This window comes from Phyllobates terribilis, unplaced genomic scaffold (assembly GCF_046119375.1).
Source record: "Phyllobates terribilis strain yellow unplaced genomic scaffold, ASM4611937v1 Scaffold_12__6_contigs__length_324123572, whole genome shotgun sequence".
Lineage (NCBI taxonomy): Eukaryota > Metazoa > Chordata > Amphibia > Anura > Dendrobatidae > Phyllobates > Phyllobates terribilis.
The window spans coordinates 304248598-304271540 of NW_027362772.1; the positions used below are offsets into that span (position 1 = coordinate 304248598).

General features: G+C 44.9%; 1 protein-coding gene across 4 annotated transcripts in view; it reads left to right on the forward strand.

The window, feature by feature from the left end:
• The window catches only part of GRAMD1B (GRAM domain containing 1B), a 226953-nt gene that overhangs the window by 82843 nt on the left and 121167 nt on the right, over positions 1–22943 (forward strand). The window contains exon 1 of one of the 4 annotated variants that reach the window (XM_073657305.1): positions 17665–17901. The exons of the other annotated variants lie outside the window; for them this stretch is intronic. Within the exon in view, the coding sequence (XP_073513406.1) occupies positions 17879–17901 (23 nt within the window). The 5' untranslated portion in view covers positions 17665–17878. Of the gene's footprint in view, positions 1–17664; positions 17902–22943 lie in introns of those variants that run through there. 4 annotated transcript variants of the gene reach the window in all.

Sequence of the window (22943 nt, forward strand, 5' to 3'; positions counted from 1 at the left end):
TTTGGTTAAAGGGACTTTTCTGTGAAGAAGGAGAGGAAACGAGTAGCTAAGCGCCTGGCAGAGGTACTTCTATGGTACATAAAGGGAACCTGACAGCAGGATTTTCCACTATTAACTAATTACACTACTGCATTCGTCATTTAACACTAATTTGTAGTAACCCCAATGTTTAGGCTGCGATGTGAATATAATCGCAAAATCAGGGTTCTAATATTGTGGTGCCACATTTTGTAATTAGCTGGACCAGAGGTGGGCACTGTGACAGTCACTGGTGTTATATACAAGGGGAGTAATGTGTCACTCAGGATGCTTTCCTGTGTGAACTGAGACATACTGAATTTCTGACAGCATGTTATGTGCTGGGAGTTTTCTCTTTTAAAGGGTGTGGTTTTATGGGAATGACATAGAGAGGGAGGGAAGTCATTCCCCATATCTCCCCCTCAGGGTGTGGCTGAACAAATTTTAAATGTTCAGTCCTGTTTTTTTTTCTGTGTGTTGTGTTTGGAGAGGCAAGGTCTCCAGACTGGGACAGCCATAGCCCAGGACGGAGCTGAAGGCTGGACATAACCTGTGGGGGGGGGGTGAACCACACACACACATATGGACAGTGCTACCATTTATAATTATTATCTACCATTAGTTGTCCTACCACAGTTGGTGTGAGAGTGCGGGCAAGATTCCAGGAACACGTGTAACTGCCACAGAGACCGGTGGATGTCCTGGGTGAAGGCCGGCAGCCAGCCAGAGAAGTCCGGCAGCATGGAGGAGCTCATTAAGCACCTGGTGCAGAGCCAATAACAGATGCACCAACAGCACTTGCAGAGCCAGCAGCAGCACCAGGAGATGACCAAACTGTTGTTGCAACAGATCCAGTTGCAGTAAAAGGCACTGCTACAACAAATACAGCTTCTGGCGGACGCCATCCAAGGCAGGGCAACCGCCCCACCCTTACGGCCGACTGATGACTCCCACGTCAGGAAGACGGTAAGACGGGCCATGCAGAAGATGACCCCTGGGAATGATGTAGAAGCATTTCTGACTGTCTTTGAGAGAGTGGCTGATCGGGAGACACTTCCACCAGAACAGTGGGCAGAGGTTCTGGCACCATATTTGTCGGGGGAACCCCAAAAGCCATATTACGACTTGGTACTGCAGGATGCCAAGGAATCCGCCAATCTAAAGACAGAGATCTTAGCACGCCTTGGAGTGAATATGGCGGTGAGATTCCAACGAGTCCACCATTGGGTGTATGCCAGCGACAAACGCCCTCGCTCGCAGATGTTTGACCTACTGCATCTTGTTCAGAAGTGGTTGCAGCCAGAGTCCTCCACTCCGGCCCAGATGGTTGAGCGGGTGGTGAATGATAGATTTGTGCACTCTCTTCCCAAGCCAGTACAGACTTGGGTTGCCCAGGGCGATCCCCAGAACGCAGATGACTTCATCGGCCTGGTAGAGAGGTACCAGGTGGTTGAGAGATCCCTTAGGAAACCAGAAATATTCACTCCTCCGTACTGGGATACCCAAAAGGGGGCAGATTCACCACGGAAGGGGTCTAGAGCCACCACTAGGGGGCGTCCCACTCCCACAGAAGGTGCCACAAGGACTGTTGCTAAAGATCTAGTCTGTTGGCAGTGTCACAACCCTGGACAAGTAGCCGCCAGGTGTCGATTGTCCCCCGAGCCCATGGACTGCAGCCTAGGCAGATGGGTCTCCTATTATGTGTATCCAGCCTGTAATGCGGACTGTCGACCCAGTGAGGGGCCGCAAGCGTGTGCCGTGTCCGTTAATGGAGTGATGGTACTTGGACTGTTGGATTCAGGGAGTTTAGTGAACTTGATCAGTGCGAACCTTACCCACTAGCTGATCTCTGCCAATACTGTGGGCGACCGCTGCATACATGGGGACGCCAAGGACTACCCTGTGGCTACATTGACAGTGGGAACAGACTGTGGTGCCCAATCCCACGAGGTCGGGGTGTTTAAGGACCTCATACATCCCGTCATATTGGGGCGCGATTTCCCGTTCTGGGACTTGTGGGGGAAAGGTACAAGACTGAGTCACATGGACAAGTTCCAGGTCCCTAAGGAAATACCCCCATCAACATCTGAAGGGGATGAGTTCCTATTGTGTGTCCTTGCCGGTGACAAGGACGTGACTGTGACCGAGGAGGCCAACCTCCCTGAGTTAGAGGTGGCAGGAGAGAACTTTGGGTCTGCTCAAGTTCGGGACTAGACCTTGAAGGACGCATAGGACAATGTTACTGTCTGTAATGGGGTTGCTCAAGAGCCGGGGGCAGACACCAGGTACCCACACTTTGCAGTTCAGGAGGAGTTATTGTATCGAGTGTCCAAACCAAGGGGTGATGAGATAGTGGAGCAGCTGTTAGTTCCAGGGCCCTACCGACAGAAGGTATTAGATATGGCCGATTCGCATGTTCTGGGGGGACACCTGGGGGTCGAGAAAACTCAGGAGAGGATATTGAGGAGGTTTTATTGGCCAGGGTGTTACCGGGAGATCCTGAACTATTGTAGGTCCCGCCAGATAACCGCGCCCTCCTCCCACTTCTGTAGTCCTTTAATCCCCTTTGAGAAGATTGCCATGGACCTAGTGGGGCCCTTAGTCAAATCAGCCCGGGGCCACCAATACATCCTGGTGGTCATAGACTATGCGCCCCGGTATCCGGAAGTGGTACCACTGAGGAACTCGTTGAGTAGGAGCATAGCCCGCAAACTTGTCCATATATTTGCTAGGACCGAACTGCCGAAGGAGATGCTAATGGACCAAGGAACCCCGTTCATGAGCAACGTAATGAAGGAGCTGTGTAAAGTCCTTCAGATTACCCAGCTGGTAACCTCTGTCTACCATCCGCAGACAGACGGCCTGGTGGAGCGCTTTGATAAAACTTTAAAAGCGATTCTCAAAAAGGTCGTAGAGAAGGACAGTCGTGACTGGGACTACCTGCTACCGTTCATGCTCTTCTCGATAAGAGAGGTCCCACAAGCCTCTACAGGTTTCTCCCCGTTTCAGCTACTGTATGGACGACATCCGTGAGGGTTCCTGGATATTACCAAGGAAACCTGGGAATCCGAGGTAACTCCCCACCGGAGCATCATAGAACATGTCGCCCAGATGCAGGAGAGAATGGCGAAAGTGATGCCTATCGTGAAGGATCATCTCCTCCAGGCACAAGAGGCCCAGGCAAGGGTCTATAACTGGTCGGCTGAGGCAGTTCCAGCTTGGGGATCGTGTTCTGGTGCTTATTCCCGTATGAGGTGGTGGAGAAACTCAGCGAACTGAAGTACAAAGTTCACCAGCCTGTGAAAAAGCAGCACCAAGTGTACCATGTGAACTTGCTAAAGCCGTCGCGAGATCGGGAAACTCTGGGGGCTTTTTGTTTGGGAGCCAGTCCGAAAGCCAAAGTCGAGGACGTCACGATAGCAGAGACTCTATCGCTGGCACAGAAGAAACAGCTGCTGCAACGGAACCGTGACCTGTTCTCGGAGTTGCCAGAGCGTACGGAGGTGGTCGAGCATGACGTGCTGACGGAAGCGCATGTTAGGGTAAACCTCAAACCCTATAGGATTCCTGAAGCCCGCTGTGAGGTAATCTCAGCTGAGGTGAACAGGATGCTGGACCTCGACGTGATAGAGGAATCGAAGAGCGGATGGTCGAGTCCCATCGTTCTCGTGCCAAAGCCCAACGGGGAGTGGAGATTTTGTAACTACTACCGCAGGCTGAATGAGGTTTCCAAGTGTAATGCATATCCGATGCCCCGCGCCGATTAACTCATCGAGAGGCTTGGACCTGCGAGATATATTACCACCCTCGACTTGACAAAGGGCTACTGGGGCACCAGCCACTTTCCAGCGGGCCATGGATCGGATTCTCGGCCCACATAAGAAGTATGCCTCAGCCTACCTTGCTGACCTTGTCGTCTTTAGCCCAGACTGGGCTAGTCATTTGCCAAAGGTACAGGCGATTCTGGATGCTCTAAGGAAGGCAGGATTTACGATAAATCCGAGAAAATGTTCCATTGGGAAGGAGAAGGCCAAGTACTTAGGCTGTGTCGTCGGGAGAGGCGAAATTAAACCACAGGTCATTAAGATCGAGGCAATTCAGAACTGGCCGCAACCGTTCTCCAAGAAGCAGGTGAGGAGCATTTCTTGGAATCGTGGGATATTACCGGTGATTTATCCCAAATTTTGCCATGATTGCCGCACCACTGACGGACCTCCTGAAAGGCATAAAAACAACGATGGCGAAATAGACGGTTGAAACTGAGATGGTGTTCCAACATTTGAAGCTGGCACTCTTTAAGCAGCCGGTCCTGGTCGCACCAGACTTCACTAAAGAATTTGTGCTCCAGACAGATGCCTCAGAGGTTGGCCTAGTATCTGTGCTGTCGCAGGAGATAAATGGGGAAGAGCATCCCATCCTGAATATGAGCCGGAAACTCTCATCCTGCGAGAAAAATTATGCCATTGTAGAGAAAGAATGCCTAGCCATAAATGGGCCATAGACACGCTAAGGTATTACCTACTTGGCAGAAAAGATTAAATTGGTGTCAGACCATGCCCCTTTGAGATGGTTAAGGGAGAAGAAGGTTAAGAATGCCCAAGTAACTAGGTGCTGCTTAGTCTCCAAGGCTTTAATTTTCATATGGAGCATAGACCCGGGAAGTCACACGCTAATGCTGATGTCCTCTCCAGAATTCCTTGCTTGGGGTCTGAAGGTGCCCAAACCCCCAGCTTTGGGCAGAGGGGGGGGATATGTGACAGATTCACTGGTGTTATATGCGAGGGGAGGTATGTGTCACTCAGGATGCTTTCCTGTGTGAATTGACACCTACTGAATTTCTACCAGCATGTTATGTGCTGGGAGTTTTCTCTTTTAAAGGGTGTGGTTTTATGGGAATGACGTAGAGAGGGAGGGAAGTCCTTCCCCATACCTCCCTCTCAGGGTGTGGCTGAGCAAATTTTAAATGTTCAGTCCTGTTTTTTTTTCACTGTGTTGTGTTTGGAGAGGCAAGGTCTCCTTATTGGACAGCCATAGATCAGGACGGAGCTGAAGGTTGGCCATAAGCTGTGTGGGTGAAACACACACACACACTCAGACTGTGCTACCATTTATCTTTTGTTTTGTTGTTTTGCCAGTACGGCAGTGTTTATTTTTGCTGGAGTTGCAGGGCTTTATGCCATATAATAAAGCCTGCAGAGAAAACCCAGTTCCTGAGCCTACTTCCAGAAGCGGCAGAGCGAGTCGTCCTACCACAGCACTTAGTGCGGAACAGTGGGCCCCACAGCCGATATCACGGCCATGCCCGATTGACGTCTCTACAGTGCTCTCTCCCTCCATCTGAATCCTCCCTTATCCCACAAAAGTGAAGTTACAGCCATGACTTCAGGCTTGAACAGTGAACTCCTGTCAATGGCGTCACACTGTGCATGCTCCAGAAGTCTGAGAAACTGAGTACTTCCCTCTGCAATCTCAAAGCAGACGTGCTGAGCCGGTAAGGTAGAGGAAGATGGGCAGAAGTTCACTGCACATCCCTGAATTATATGCCGCCACCAACTTGCCTGTTTAGCACTTTAACACAGCAGCTTGTCTGGTGTGAACTTACAGAGGGAAGTGTTTGGCCAGGGGCGTACATAGAAATCATGGGACCCCATAGCAATTCCAAATCGCCCCTCACACCCCAAAAAAATTTACTTGATGTGGTCACTGCGCAAAAGCACAGTCACAGAAGGACACACAGAGACATGTTTTGTGGCACACACAAAGAAATAGTGCCCCTACTGAAGCTCTTTAGTCTTCTCACCTACCCTGATACCCCTTTCATGGTCCCCATACAGTATGATGCCTCCAAAAATGCTTCCCTCACACACATGCTGTGATACATAAAAGTCAATTCCCCCACATGCCACGCACAGAATATCTTGACAGTACTGCCAACAGAGTATTATGTCCTTATGGTTTCTATACACATATTATGAGGACTGCACAGAATGTCCCCACAACTCCTGGGCCTCATGGTTTCTACATGGTCTGCCGCTATTAGCAGTATGCCATTGTGCTATGTCAGACTTCTATAGCATGCCCAGTGTGACACCAGGGCAGTGGCATATAAGCTGAGGTTCACTGTGCACGTCTGAAGTCACGACTATAACTGCTTTAGTGAAAAAATATTCAAAATTGTCTGCAGCACAATCACGATTGTAAGCAACAGTCAAAGAAAGACCAGAATCCGCTAGTTTCAAACCAATGAAAAAAATCTTGACCGCACTTACCAGGAGCTGCAAATCTGGTGGGTTTTCTGGGCAAAGATCTAAAATGTTGTTGTTTTAATCAATGAGCCACTTGGTTAACACTTTTGTCTTGTGACATGGTCTCCATCATGCAGGAAAAAAGCATCATTAAATTACTCCTGGATGGTTGGGAGAAGTTGTTCTTTGAGGAGGTTTAGATACCATTCTTTATTCATAGCCGTGATCTTAGGCAAAATTGTAATCCCCCTTGCATGGTTGAGAAGCCCCCACACATGAATGGTCTCAGGATGCTGTAGTGTTGGCAGACACAGGACTCATGGCAGAGCTCACCTTTTCTTCTTCGGACAATCATTCTCCTGGATCTCCCTTAAAGGTCTGAAGGGGCTTCATCAGAGGAAATAATTTTGCAGAAAGTACAGGGATTGGTCTGCAGAGGACGGGTTTAAGTTATTTTTTCTGATGAAGCCCCCTCAGACCGTTTGGAACATCTGCAAGAATAAGTCTATGTTCGTACGTTGTGTTTTTGCAGCGGTTTTTTTTTGCCAATTTTCAGCGGCGTTTTACAGTACCAGCGAAGTCTGAGATTTCAGAAATCTCATGCACATACCTTGTTTTGTTTTCCTGACTGTTTTTTTTAAAGAGCTGCCTTTTTAGAAAATGCAGCATTTCACTTTTTTGCTGCGTTTTTCACCCATAGAAAGCAATGGGTAAGTGTAAAAATGCAGCAAAAAATGCAGGTATCAGTGTGAAATGCAGAAGTAGTGCTGTTGCTTCAAAAGCATCCAGCAACTATAAGAGTTAACACAGTCACAAGAGACAGGAAGTGTTGTGCTTCAGAAGCATCCAGCAACTAGAGGGGTTAACACAGTCACAGGAGACAGGGAGTGTTTTAGCAGAGCCCCAGGGGGATTGTGGGGAACTTGTTATTGTAGTCTGGCTGAAGCCAAAGAGAAAAGTAGGGTGTTATCTGTATCTGACAGAAGGCAACTGAACAGGATTCAGATCAGGAAAGAAACTAAACACAGGTCAGATAAACTCCCTGAACTAACAGTGCAGAGTATTATCTGGCAGGAAGTTAAGGACTGGAAGGAATTGTGTCACAGGGATCATCTCCCTCATCAAACCCTTCCCCCCCTCCATCTCCATGCAGGATAAAGAATGCTGTGTACTATTGCGTCCTTGTGAAGGAAAAGCCTGTGGTTGTGTATGCATAGAAGTGTGCTGCTAAGAGATCTAATCTGTGCTGAATTATGCTACTGAAGAGACTGTAGTGCTGTGCCTTGTGAAGAAATGACTATATTGTTACTGGAGCCGGTTGCTCAAGAAACTCAGACTGTACTGTAATGAAGATTGTTGATGCAATATCCCTGAATTGCACTTTCTGTGCATCAGATTAAATTCCATTGTTAAACTGTTGAAAAAGACTCTTGTCAGATGTGTCTGGTCAGCAATTGAATCTATCGTGTGCCTGAGAGAAGCTGCAGCACATGGTCTATGGTCGCCCTGAGTAACGGTTCACCCAGGATTCCAAAGAATTCATGTAACCTGTCTCGCCCTATCTGAACCTAGCGGCGTGCGTGTAACATCAGGTTTTGCTGCATTTTTTGTGCCAAAACCTGACGAATTTGAATCAGTCTATTTTTTTATGCACTAAACATTATCAGTATGCACAAGAGACAAATATAACCCTGACAAAAATGAAGCAAAAACTCAGCAAAACCTGCTTTTTGGACGTTGCTTCGTTACTGCCAAGAGAGCAGGTTTTGCCTGCAGAAAAACACAGCAAAAACACAACATGTGAACATAGTCTAAATGTCTGGAGAAGAGTCCTGTGTCTGCCAACAGTAAAGTACCACCAACGTGAAAAGGACCACAACACTTCAATGGATGAATAGTATCAAATGATCTTTATTCATCATGAAATGTAGGAACATTTCAACTTATGTCTGAGTTTTTATCAAACTCATGATACGAGATACAATCAGATATACAGAAAGCATCGTCACTTGATCAGGCAATTATGCAAATTTGCTAATACAAATAAACAAAAGCACATAAAGACATAATCATAAGTGTTCAATAAAATCACACAGAACCCATAAGTAGGTACATAGAAGGGATGGTAGTGGGATGTATAACCCTGCACACACCACTGATTGGCAGCTTTCTGTGTACACTGTACATTGCCAACAGTAAAGTATCCAGAGACAATTCATGCATGGGGGGCTTTTCATCCATGGAGGGGCTCACTGACAATTTTGCCTGAGATCACGGCCATGAATAAAGAATGAAATCTATACATCCTCCAAGAGCAACCCTTTCCCATTATCCAGGATCAATGTGGCGATGATTATTTTTCCGAAAGGGAAAAGTGATCACGAAGTGGCTTGGTGAACAAAACACTGACATTTTGGGTTGGTTGCCAAAAATCTCCTAGATCCTGAACCTGCGGTCAATCCACAAACTTCGACAAACAAAAACCCAGAAATTGTGATAAACTTCAAGGACTGATTAGATGACAATAGGCGATCATAAGTCAGGGATTTGGTCCAGAAGCGGATATCCAGCTGCCGGGGCGAAGGGAAGAAGTCCTGAAAAATAAGGGTCAGCACTGGAAATATTGAGTCTTTACAGAAACTTTATGAATTTGTCAATAGTTTAAGTATGAAATGCTGATAATTTTTACGTCCGTAACCATAGAAACAGCCGACTAAACGATTGAAAAACACTGAAGCAACAAACTATGAAAAACTAAATTAGCGTGAGTTTCAAAGCTTTTGGCCACAACTGTACACTTTTATATTTCAAATGGCTGATTATTAATTTTCTACTCAAAGAGACCAGTGATGACTAGACCTACAAAAAATATTTTGTAATATCTTGGTTACGTCCTATGACGTATAGATTCCATATGTGTAAACCCTTCAGCACCAGGCCTTTTTTTTTTACTTTTTTGTATTTTTTTCTTTTTTTTTATTATGTGTCCATTCATTATCATTAAAACTACATTTTAACTTTGTTCTGCGGGTCACTACAATGGAAAACCCCTTTTTTTTTTTTTTTTTTGCTGCTTTGAACAAATAAACTTTTGCAAATTATGAGACCCATAACCTTTTATATTTTTCCTCCAATGGAAATGTGCTAGGGCTTGTGTTTTGCAAGGCAAGTAGTAGTTTTTATTTGTATCTATTTGGCTTTCATTTTATTTATTTATTTATTTATTTTTATTTTTTAATAGAAGGCAAGGTGTTCATTTTTTTTTTCCTGTGTTTGACGAGTGAAATAACTAATGTAATATTTTACTCTTCTGACTTTTATATACATTATACCTATCGTTTCTTTTTTCATATTTTTTTTTTTTCTTTAAATTAGTATTATTTTTGCTGTGTGGCTGCATACTATACATCAAAAAACTGCAATTTTTTTAGGAAAATTGTTATGATTTCACTGTAGGTACTCATTAAAATTGTAATGTTTAACTGACAAAGAGATTAAAGGGGAGATTCCTCACAACTTGGTCTTTCCTTATTCCCACATTATCACTAGCTATTCAAGATAGATTGAGAGCTCAATTAAAGGATACCAAATGGTATCTCCTTAAATGTGTTGAAGGCTGTGTTCTGATTCCATAAATACTGTTTTTTCTTTTTCGGGGGAGCACGCAGGGGGGAGGGAAGGGGAGGGGCAAGGAGGGGGGAAATATAGAATTGGTAAAGTTTGAATAATATTTTTGCTGTACTATTTCATACGCATATCAAAATGGAATGCAAAGGACAAAAAAAAAGAGAGACGGAACTCATGAATGTTATTGATTTGATATGTACTGCTTAAAATCAATAAAAAAAAAAGTTTCAAAAAAAAAATTGTAATGTTACGTGAATTATTGATAAACAACTTACGGTTCTCTCCTACATGGCATGAACTGTGGCACGGCTGCTGTGTGTGAACACGCCCTACAACATGTTTCTACACCCAAAACCTATCATCCCCTGGTGTAGTAGTTAAATGTAAGCTAGGAGTTGCTACACTGTAGAAACCATACTGTAACAAAGGCCATCATATCGGAGTCCTGGATAACCTCATTAAAGGTGTTATTCGATCTTATTATATCTGTAAAATTTTATAGTTGTTTTACAAGCACTTTGCAAGATACCTCTCTTTTCTCAGAATGGAGGGCTATTTCATTTTATTGTTTATACCTCGTTACCTTGGTTACCGGCCACCGCTGTAGTCTATCAGAGGCTGGTTTCCTAGGCAAGGAGTGCAGGGCTTGCCAGCGCTGCAGGATCCAGCCAGCTTCAGTTCCCCTGCATTTCTCCGATGCAGAATATCCAAAGCTGCATCCGGAGAGTGCACAATTCAGGCCATTATGCCACATGCATGACCTGTCAGTCATCAGGAGCCCACCGCCCTCCATCACAAGGAAGCCAGGAGGCACTGGGAGAGGTGTGTTCCTGAAAATAGGATCCTGAGACGACTCCTTTTTATGCCTCCTAGCTCATTGACTTCAGCAAAGCTTGGGGAATGAATATGTTGGCTGTCCTGTTCAGTCTATTTCCAACCTGGTCTCCTGCCTGTATACACTATACTTATTGGTGCCATGGTGTCTGTGGAACCGTCCACCCCAGAACCTGACATTTATATGTCACCACAAACTAAGGTGCAGTTTCCACTGCAGAAAGAGCGTTTATAGTTAAGATGCATAGAAAAGCACCATCTTGCTGGCACCTGCTCTGCCCTAATTATCTGCACTTCCCTGGTGCTTGAAATGAGTCAGCTTTGCCCGAGGCACAGCACTGTACATCCAGTTGCTGAGTCTGTGAATAGCTGTGGTGACACATTGCTTTTATGTTTCAGCCTAGTGTCACCTGTATATAGATGCTGGCACAAAATGGTCTGCGCTGCCTACATTACAGATATTTGATTTTTACACTGTACCAACCTGACCCCATGACCAGATAATGCCCACGGTTCGGCTGTGCCAGGATGCCATCAGACAGGCAGAGAATGTGACGCTTACTAGGAGTGACAGCAAAGCCGTGTCACCTGACAGCAATTGGACAGACTTGATTGGCTATGATCAGTTATCTGACACGGGGAACAGATGGTCAGATGCCCCACGTTCACAGCTCTTGTGTCCTAAATTTATCTTCTTTTCTTTGCACATATTACAGGCCAGGTACCCGCGCTGTCAGATTCACAGTCATTAGCTTTTTAAGACACTGCGCTGGTGTTTTCATACTGATGAGATTATCATTATAAGACCACCATGGAAGTCACTCTCTAATGGGGGGGGCAACAAAGTGTGATGCTTTAGGAATGTCCTTCTGTTGGAACTGATAGATTTAATACATCTAATAATGAAGATCTATTGCTGATTTATATTTTCCCACACACTCAGCATTATTTATTGGTATATAATCTGTGTAACGTTCATGTTCATCTGGTTTGTGGTTGTAAATTGCAAATAATGTAACTAATGAGCATCAGTCTGCATAAATAAGTGAACTTTTACACTTAAAAAAAAAGCCCCAAAAAACTATTTTTCTTTCCAGTTATGTTGGAACATAGTAGTCATTGATTGGCGACCCCCCCCCCCCCATCAATGCATAAAGCAAATCAGTCAGATGTAGCGGTTTTGCACTTCTCAATGCACTGCTTAATCGAGAGTACTATTTGCAGAGATAAAAATATAAAAATGTTAAAGCAGCACTCCAACAGTTGTTTTTTTAACTCTATTGTTCAGCATCGATTGGTATTAAGAATAATGTAGTGGCCTTTGTGTATCGCAGTTTTAGTTGATGTGCACATTTTTGGCTTTTCTCTAATGTCCAATTTTTCTTTCCCTGTGATAATGTTTCCATAAAGCAGATTACATTTCCTGTGATGTCTCTCACTTTCTAGATGTGATGTATAGAACAGTCTGTGTATCCTATGTCATGTATACACCAGTCTGTGTCTCCTATGTGAATTGTACAGCAGTCTCAGTTTATCCTATCTGATGTATACAGAAGTTTCAGTGCATCCAGTGTGATGTATGCAGAATATCAGTCATCCTATGTGATGTATACCGCAAAGTCTGTGTATCCCATTTGATTAGACTGGTCAGACTGTCTCCCCTGCCTCCTGCTTATGATAGGTTTCTCCCTGTTACCTCTTACAAACAAGAGACAGGGATGGTAGTGTGAATTGACATCTCCTAGGAATACACTGGAGACGCTGTACACGTGGGGTTATACAGTGGTGTGAAAATTGTTTGCCCCCTTATTCTTTTGCATGTTGGTCACACTTAAATATTTCAGATCGCAAAAAAATTTAAATATTAGACAAAGATAACACAAGTAAACACAAAATGCATTTTTTTAAATGGAGGTCTTTATTAGTAAGGGAGAAAGAAATCCAAACCTACAGGGCCCTGTGTGAAAAACTGATTGACCGCCTTCCTGAAACATAAATTAGCTGTGGTTTATCACATCTTTGGGAAGCTGAGTTCAATTTCCCTAGCCACACACAAGCCTGATTACTGCCACATCTGTTCTCAGTCAATAAATCAGTTAAATAGAACCTACCTGACAAAGTGAAGTAGACCAAAAGATCCTCAAAAGCTAGATGATCATGCTGTGATCCAAAGAAATTCAGGAACAAATGAGAAACAAAGTAATTGAGATCTATCAGTCTGGAAACGGTTATAAAGCCATTTCTAAAGCTTTGGGACTCCAGTGAACCATAATGAGAGCCATTATCCACAAATGGCGAGAACATGGAACAGTGGTGAACCTTCCCAGGAGTGGCGGGCCGACCAAAATTACCCCAAGAGTGCAGCGACGACTCATCCAAGAGGTCACAAAAGACCTCACAACAACATCCAAAGAACTGCAGGCCTCACTTGCCTCAGTTAAGGTCAGTGTTAATAACTCCACCATAAGAAAGAGATTGGGCAAACATGGAATGTATAGCAGAGGTCCAAGACGAAAACCACTGCTGAGCAAAAAAAACAAACATAAGTGCTCGTCTCGTTTTGCAAGAAAACATCTTGATGACCGTCAATATTTTTGGGAGAATACTCTGTGGACTGACCAGATAAAAGCTGAACTCTTTGAAAGGTGTATGTCCTCAGATCACATCTGGCTTAGATGTAGCACAGCATTTCAGAAAAGGAACGTCATACCAACAGTAAAATATGGTGGTGGTCTGGGGCTGTTTTACTGCTTCAGGACCTGGAAGACTTGTTGTGGTAAATGGAACCATGAATTCTGCTGTCTACAAAAAATCCTGAAGGCGAATGTCCGGCCATCTGTACGTGACCTCAAGCTGAAGCGCACTTGGGTTATGCAGCAGGACAATGATCCAAAACACACCAGCAAGTCCACCTTCTGAATGAATTAAGAAAAACAAAATTAAGACTTTGAAGTGGCCTAGTCAAATTCCTTGATCCGACTGAGATGCTGTGGCATGTCCTTAAAAAAAAGCGGTTCATGCTCGGAAACTCTCCAATGTGTCTGAATTACAACAATTTGGAAAGATGACTGGCCAAAATCCCTCCAGTGCATTGTAAAAGACTCATTGGCAGTTATCGCAAATGCTTCATTGCAGTTGTTGCTGGCCCAACCAGTTATTAGGTTTAGGGGGCAATCACTTTTTTCACACAGCGCCCTCTAGGTTTGGATTTTTTTTTCTCTTAATAAAGACCTTCATTTAAAAGCGTCATTTTGTGTTTACTTGTGTTATCTTTGTCTAATATTTAAATTTGTAAATAAATAACAAACAAAGCAGCAACGGTTGCTGGCCGTTCTGCCCTCTTAGGGTCCCTTCTGCCTTCTTGTTTCTGGAGCCCTTCCACTCCTCTGTCTCTTCTCCTTCCTTCTCCTTCTTCTCTTCTCCTCTCTGGCCCCGGCCTTCTCTCTAGGCCTGCCTCGTGGAGCTGAGCTCAGACTGAGCCGCGGCTCCCTGTCAGCTCTCTCTCCCTTCCGCTCTGACTGAACTGAACTACTTCTCTGTGTCTGAGCTCAGGTGACCTGCACCCAATGAGCTCCTTCCTGTGCTCCAGAAACCGTCCCCTTTCTGCTCCTACACCACTAGGTTCTCTCCCCCCTCCCCACTCCAGCCAGGGACATGGTCAGTTATGCCCGCATCTGGGAGCACCGTCGAGCTGTCCCCCGGAAATGGGGTGAGTGTGTGTGTGTGTGCATGCAGCTAACTGAGCCCTGGTCCACACTCCATCCTTACCTGGGAGTGGAATATCACACCTATGGTTGAGGTGCAATACCCCTGTAGCAACCGAACCCTCGGGGCGCTACAGTAGCGGCTCCTGGTAAGCACCTGTTCACACCTATATCTTGTATTGGAAGTGCCGTCAGTTTTTTCTGTTTTCTATGTTTAAGGTTTGACTGAGCACTCCACTTCTTTGCCGCAGGTGGTTTTAATTGCAGTGGGATCTTACTTTCCCACACATAAGCAGACGGATGTCCCTTAGAGAGGTATTTACATTGGTAGGGTCCTGGTATTTTGAGAAACGCCTTATCGCGGCTACCTGGTACACATGTGACGCGCCCCCTGGGCCGTGGGGTACCCGGTGCCGGCCCGGTAAATGCTGGGGGATGTCACAGTGGTGGTGACCCGGTCAGTGACCCAGGGCGGTCAATAAAAAGGGGTTATTGATAGGGAATTTATAGTGATTGTATAAAGTTTGTGACACCACCTGTGGTATGCGGCTAAAGGGAGCTGCCGCTGCGGAGCAGTCCTCTGGAGCTGATGTGAGTGCAGCAGGGATGGTGTGGCTCTCCACAGGTAGAGCTTAGCTCCAGAGCAGTGTACATGTTGTAGGTTGTGCTGGGCGTTGTAGTGCAGGGGTTGATGGCGCAGCAAGAAACACAGAGACCAGGAAGTTCAGTCCCAGGGTCTTTACTCACAGTTGTTGCAGTCCAGATTACAGGGATCCATGTAACTGCTCTCATCGTGTTGTGTTTACTCAGGGAGGGGTTCGGTCTACCCCCAGGTAATTCCGGGGTACTTAGCAGGACCCCCTTCTGTGTGTCCTCGCTCTCTGGCCTTCTTCCTGCACCTCACACCTAGTATCTCCAATCCGTTACCCGCGGGCCTTGGCGGGCGACGTCTGTTCCGTCCCCTGGGTCCTATATGGCTACCTTCTCGGTGAGACTGGCGTGGACTTGTGTCTACAGGACATAAAGTACTGCAGCCTCCGGTTTCTAGTTGGGCATAAAGTCCTCTGCTAGTTGAGGGATCGGTTCCCTTTAGATGGCCTGACCCCTCCACCGCCTTGGAGATGCGGGCGTACGGGTGGCCTTCTGCACGGCCCGTACCCCTGGGGTCCTTTCCTGATTCCTGGAGCCTTTCTGCTCCTCTCTCTCCTCTCCTTTCAGTCCTGGGCCTTTCACCAGGCCCTCCTCCTGAGCAGAGCCTCTGCTCCTTCCACTTCTCCTCCTCTGACTGATCTGACTGAACTCTCTCACTAAGATGGCTTCCCAATTTATTTCTCACTCTCATGTGCTCCCCTAAGCTACTTCCTCCACCCACACCCACTACGTGGTTCCCCCCACTCCAGCCAAGGGAAGAGCTCAGCAAGAACCAAAAACATCTTGCCCTCCCCTGTTTGCCTGGAGTGGTGTGTTGGATGCAGGTGTTAGGGTCCCGGGCTGTACTCCTTCCTTACCTGAGCGTGAGATACCACATCTCTGGCTGAGATGCAACACCTCTGTGGCGACCGAACCCTCAGGGGCGCCACACATGCATTGGCCAATTTATGCGAGAAGATTTCTCATTTATTTCTTATTTTCTTGAGCAGTAATGCTATTCAAATTTCATATATTTCATGTTCGCATACTTAGCGTTGCAGTGTGCTGCTTTGTTTGTTATTTGTAAATGGAGGTAGCGGCTCCTAGTAAGCACCTGTTCACACTTATTTCTTGTATTGGAAGTGCCGTCATTTTTTTCTGTTTCTAATATTTAAATTTTATTTTGTGATCTGAAACATTTAAGTGTGACAAACATGCAAAAGAATAATAAATCAGGAAGGGGGCAAACACTTTTTTCACACCATTGTACCTGCTACAGCTAATCATTGCATGGACTTGCTTACTATATTGTTGCTCTTTTATGGGGAGCACAAATAATCAGATGTTAGGGAGGGCACCCAGAGCCCACAAGTAGGGTGAAGTTAGGTGGGTCGGGGTATGGGATGTGCCAATAGAGATTTGATAGATGATGATGCCCTGTACACATGAGAGGATGTACGGGACTGGTCTCAGACTGGAGCACACATGGGGCACATAATGAAAGGTTCAAAATGTATTCATGCCATTGAGCTGGGATGTAACTACACAGCTAAAATATTACCAAAGAGTTACTATTGTATCTGCAATAATTTCTGATTTGCTACTTTGAGGCCAGTGTACTTTTAATAATGCTTTAGCCAATTTTGGTTTGGGATCGGTGTCATTGTCTATTATGGAGGCGAAACGTCTTTCCGTGTCCCTAAAAAAAACTGGAGGTACCGTATGTCTGTAGATTTAAAGGGGCACTCTAGGAAGTTTTTTTATTATTATTATTTTTAATGCTCAGCTCAGGGAGAGCTTGATGTTTATGGCACCAATATATTCTGCAGTGCCATAAACTCTCCTTATACATGTACCATAGGAAGCAAATTGCCTTTGTACATTTTCTACAAACGCATGTACTTAGATCTGTACACATTGGCATCTGTTCACGCTCATCACTGTCACCTCTGATGTTAACATGTTGTGTGACATCCTGCCATATAATGACGAGATTGCTACATCCCCACCGCACAGACAGCGCCAAATATAAATCCCTTTCTATTGGGGACGGGTTATTTTGATTTAATTTTGGAGAAATTATTGGGATTTATCCATCCGTTTTTTTTTTTTTTTTCACTTTCTTGTCATTAAATATATTCAGACATAAAAATGAAATCCCCTTTTATACTTTTTTTTTTTTTATAAAAAAAAAAAAAAAAAAAGCCCCTGCAGAACAGGAAAGGCTAAAAAAAAAAAAGCAGCAGCTGATTTTTGTCTGTGGCTAAATAATCAGACGTTCTGGGAGAGAAGTGCGTTAACTATAGGGAGCAGGATGTTATTTTCGAGATCACTCGCTGAACATGTGTCCTGGTCCTAGTAATTACTGCACAGGCGAATGGTCCAGGGGGGGGGGGGGGAGAGCATCATAGAGGAAGCTGTCAGGAGGGGATAGCTCACACTACTGTATCTTTACATTGTGCCCTTGGATCCCAAGGGAACTTCTCGCTGTCTTGTCCCTACTTTAAAGACCCCCCCCCCCTCTATTCTTCCCCCTCCCACTCAGAATCCCTATGTCTGGTAGGAATGCCAATTCTCCCTGTGCTTCCCACATCTTGCTCTATTCTGCACATGCTCAGGCGAGACTGTCAGCTGCAGAGCTTGTGTTCTCCAGCGCTGGTGGAAGAGAGAGAAGAGGAAGAGTGAGAGAGGACAAGAGGGGACATATACATTAACAATCAGGCCTATCAGTAGCCTCATCTTATCCAATATGTCCTGGAACACAGACAGCACTGAGTGGGCAGGCTGCAATGTGCCCAAGGATTTAGATATTCTGCACTAATGAAAGGGTTCCGGCTTGTCTGGTAAGCGGAGACACCGGTCCTTCTTCCACACCTTCTAGCACCCTATCACTCCCCCCCCCCCTTCCTATCCCGGCGTAGGGTTCCCCCTTTTTTTTTGGTTTGGCTATGGGCTAAGGGAAGTTGGCTTGTGGTTACTCGTTTTCTGCAGCACTTACTGTGAGCGTCCGCTGCCAGACTGCATCTGTCAGGAGCATCTCCATGGACTGAAGAGACGCACTGTGCCCAGCTCCTGGGAGGACCGCAGGATGGCTTGCAGGTTTTATATGCTCCATCTCCATACGCTGCTAGCGCTGTTCTAGACTAGTCATAGTTGCCCGTAGGCTGATGAGCCCCCAACCTCCTGATTATGACCTAGAAGCCCTAGTCTGTAGCTAAGCGTAGTCTGCTAAACTATTCAATAGGATTTCTAGATCTTGTAAACTCCTCTGCATGTGTCCTCTGTATGATGCAGTGCATTGCGTAACTCCATGTGCCTGTTGTCAGTGTTTTGTAGCATTATACCTGGTTATTTTAGTAAGAATGGGACCTCACGGTGCACTCTTTTTGTCCAAAACTGTGGTAGAAAGCAAAAAAAAAAAAATAGCCAAATTGTAATCCTATATATATGCAAAAACTGCACCGAGACTGCCCGCCGTGTGCCCCTCTGTCTCACACAACCGCTATGCACCTCTCCTCCCTTAACTCCTCTAAAGTAAGAATAAAATCTCAAATTTATCATCCCTTTCCCCCTCTCTGCAGAGTAGTCGACTGTAGTTTCCTGTGCTATTCAACTAAATGCAATGATGGATTAACCCCTTATTTTTATCACGGTGCTGCCTAAGGAGTTAAAAGTCCATCTGCTTTTGCTGTGCACCATTACCCCAGTCTGCACTTTTCACGTGTCTGCCTTGTCGCTTACAATGTCTGTTATCACTGCTTAATAAAACAGAGCGCTCCATTAATACAAAAATGGACATGGAGGGCAATAGGTGACTCTGTCCTCAGCTAAGTATTTCATTCCGGATGGCCAGCAGCCCCGTGTCATGGTGTCCTCTGACCTTGAGGTAAGTATGAAGCATTCTAGCTCCTGGATTCGTGTGAGTATTGTACGGTCACATCCCCCTCCTTCACACCCGTCAGGAGGTTTTATAGGTTGTAGACCCCCCTGTGCATTGTGCTTATAGCTCTATGATGCCATGTATAATGTATGGCAAGAAGTGAGAGAGCTGAGAGACTGTCGGATGCCATCTGTAGACGGAGCCCATAATCCTCTTAACATTTATCCTGCTTCCTTCCCTCCCCTCCCTCAGACCTCCAGGATTAATATCTTCTCTCTGCCCCCTATTTTCCTGTTTTTTTTTTCCCGCGTTAACTCTGCCTTGCCATTGAAGTGACTGTACCCCCAGGACGTCACGTTGCATTATTCACCCTCTCCATTAAGGTTTTTTAACTTAAATAACTATTAAATTTAATTCCAAGTTTTACCTAATGGGCCGCACTTTATAGATGTTCCCCTTTTTAGAACGTAGTGTTAACTTCCTTCAACAAATTACTGCAGGGATTAAAGCATTAGTTTGTGTTGGAGATTATGTCCATAGTATCCCCCCCCCCCCCCACCGGGCAATTAACAAGCCAGTATTTAACAGTAACCGGGATTGGCACAGGAGGTGACCAGTCTTGGTCGGCCCATGTTACATCATCTCACCCCATCCGGCGATCCTCTCCGAGCACAATCTGAGCCTGCAGATGTTCTCAGCCTCTTATATCACATTGTGCAGATACATTGCAGCAAAGTCACATCACAGCTCCCAGAATATACGGGATTTACATCTGCCTTGAGTACGTCCGTGGTCACAGACGTGGCAGACGTCAATTCTTCCATTAAGTAGTCAGCATTGTGAATTGGAGCTTTATTTTATTTCATTTCTGTAGCTGCAACATGAAGGAACGGGGGTACCGAGAGCGACACCCCCCTCTGATGTGATATTGACGGTCTTTCCTTATAATAGGCCATCGGTATTCTGTTCCTGGAAAACCCCTTTAAGATAGTGCAGCACCTTATTCTGTCTCCGTGACACTCTCGACTCTGCTTCATCAGGAATGTGCTTTGTAGCTTCTATTTTCATTCTCCGTGACGTATATGGTCTTTATTAATGTAGCATTTTATTCCTGAATCTGGAGCCTGGTTTGCATGGAGGTTATAGGAGTAATGATGTCAGTCGGGTGTCTTTTTTTTTTTTTTTTGCAGTTGTGTTGCCTTTTTTTTTTTTTTGTGCCGAGAATCTTTGAATTTCAGCTTCCTGAGGTCAGAATCCTAGCGAGGCGTTATATACGTGATCTTATTCCTTCTTTTTAGTTTTATTTATTCTCATTCCGAAACTTTTCATTGTTGTGTAAACCAAGATATGAAGCCTGGATGATAAGTTGTGTCTGGGCCTCGTCGTGTAGAGGAACAGAAGAAAGATTAGAACCGAGTATAAGGTTGCTATGTATACATATCATAAATATCTCAATAATCTCCATACTACAACCTACTCTTAGAACTGTATATCTCGGGCCATTCGTATAAAAAACATATATAGCGAGGTGCCGAAGCAAGAAAAAAATGCGAATATATGGCCAATAAATTGGAAAAATAGAAAATCACTTTATTGAGGAGCATTTTTTAAAATATCATTATAGTCATGTAGGACTAAGGTGGCACAACATATGTCGAAAGATATTACACATAGACAATTAAAACATACTTAAGAACAAACACCAGGTGTCACCACAGGGTGCAGATATCACATCCATTGCGTACCATTGTATTTAATTATATATGTATCTCTCAAGGGGACCATGTAAGAATTGCATATATACATATATAGGGGCTAAAGAAAGGTATCAGTAGCCACAGATTAAGCCTCACATATGAACCTAAACCTTAGTTCCCCCTACAATTAATATAAACAATATATGAATAATATATGAACAAGAAAGGATATCAAATAAAGAACATGGTTCACCTTGTTTTTAGGTAGAAGCTGCACGCTGTGTGGCTCCCCGACGCGCGTTTCGGCGCTACTGCCTTTGTCGTGTAGAGCCTGATCTGGGCCTGACACTACTTCCTCCATTATAGAGCAGTATCTTTACACGTGGTTGTTGTCACCATCAGTGGTTCCTCCATCTTCTCGGTTTTGGTGGACATATAGTAATAAAATGAACTAATTTCATGATAATGTAACCTGGGCTTATAATGTAATGTTACTAGAGATTTACAGATGGGGGTGGTTTCTATTTCATTTTGATGGCACATGCACCGAAAAGAGCGATGTACCACAGACGCTTCTATCTATTAAAGCCATACTACCACACAATATACAGGTGACCAGAGGCTGATCAATTCCTCATACAAGTCCTCTGTGTATCCTCCTCTGATACTTTTCATCCTTCATTATCAATCATTTTTCATCACCACTGGGCCCAGTGAATGATGAACGAATGATGCGGTATACTCACATACAGCACGTTAGTACTAGCAGAGATGTCGAGACGTATAGCTCTAAAGTTTGATGCTGGGCAGAAGTTTTCTACAACTGTTGTTGGAGCGCCTCCGTCAGATCCAAAACTTCTGGCTGTAAACAAATCACCATCAGTAAGTGAAGATAAAGTCAGCTGAGCCATCTAATATGTCTAGGGGGTCTCCTGAGTCTCCCCCAACATTGTCATAGGCATGGGGCAATTGATATGCAAACTCCCAACCCTTTGGAGTCGAATGTTCATGTGTATGGGGAAGGCGTATCTCAAGGGGTAGCGCCGCAAGCGTTGTTTAAAAAATCCACGCACTTAGATGCAGTTTTTGCCTCGTTAACCTGTAAGGAATTGTGTTGCTGTACGGCATAATGAAAGGCATGGCATGGCGATCGGTAATAAATTACTAATGGTGTTCTTGAGTAGAGCTGCTTGCAGCATGATGCTGTGTGAATATGTGCAGAAAAACCTCCAGAGAATGGTTTTTCCCAATAATGTCAACAGCAGGGAAGGACACAGACATCAGAGGCCCCCTATTCAAGAACAGTATATTGGCACAATAGGCATCCTAGTGCATTCCTATTTTATATAAATCAACCAATAATTTGGAGCCATAAAATTCACGAGCCCTTGCTTACAGAACCCTTGCTTACAGAGCCCTTGCTTAGGCCCTTACTTACAGAGCCCTTGCTTACAGAGCCCTTGCTTACAGACCCCTTGCTTACAGAGCCCTTGCTTACAGACCCCTTGCTTACAGAGCCCTTGCTTACAGAGCCCTTGCTTACAGAGCCCTTGCTTACAGAGCCCTTGCTTACAGAGCCCTTGTGCTGCTGCACATATGTGTCAACCCACCGGGGAGGAGAGAGCGGTTCTTAGACAAGTTTTGTGAATGGAGGCTTTGAAAATCTTTCAACAGCTGATAAATGACCGCAGGCGCTAAAATAACATCCAAATTTCCTGTATGAACGGTCTCCTTTCCGGCTTCCCTAAGGTTAAGGCCAAATGCTGCAATTGTGTCACGGCTGAGAAGCAAAGCCGGGCAGGTTACAACTCAAATGCCCAGTTTGGCCTTACCCTCATATTCACCCCACCCGACCCTCAGAGTATAAATCAATTTACATAGCCTGATGATATCGCTTCACCTGCCCTGACCATAATCCACTGTGAGTTGTTATCACTTTTATGCATCATTGTGTCTGTACTTACCATCAGGTCTCCCTCTGCCCCACCAAAAATAAACCCAGCAAAGCTTCTCCTACCTATTTCAGTGGTAAAGACAGACATCACATGGATTGCACATCGATGGCATCTGCCATTTTTACTGACCCATAGACTTGTAAGGGCGATTTTTCAATCTGTGATTTGGATAAAAAAACAAACAAACATGTCACTGATTCTTTTGCCAGTCTGCAAAAAAACATGGACTTGTGACCAGCCCCATAGACTATAATGGGTTATATTTGAAATGCCAAACAAATTCGCTCAACACTAGTAATGAGATCTAAGGCTTTGTTCACACGTTGCGTTTTTGCTGCGGTTCTTTTATGCAA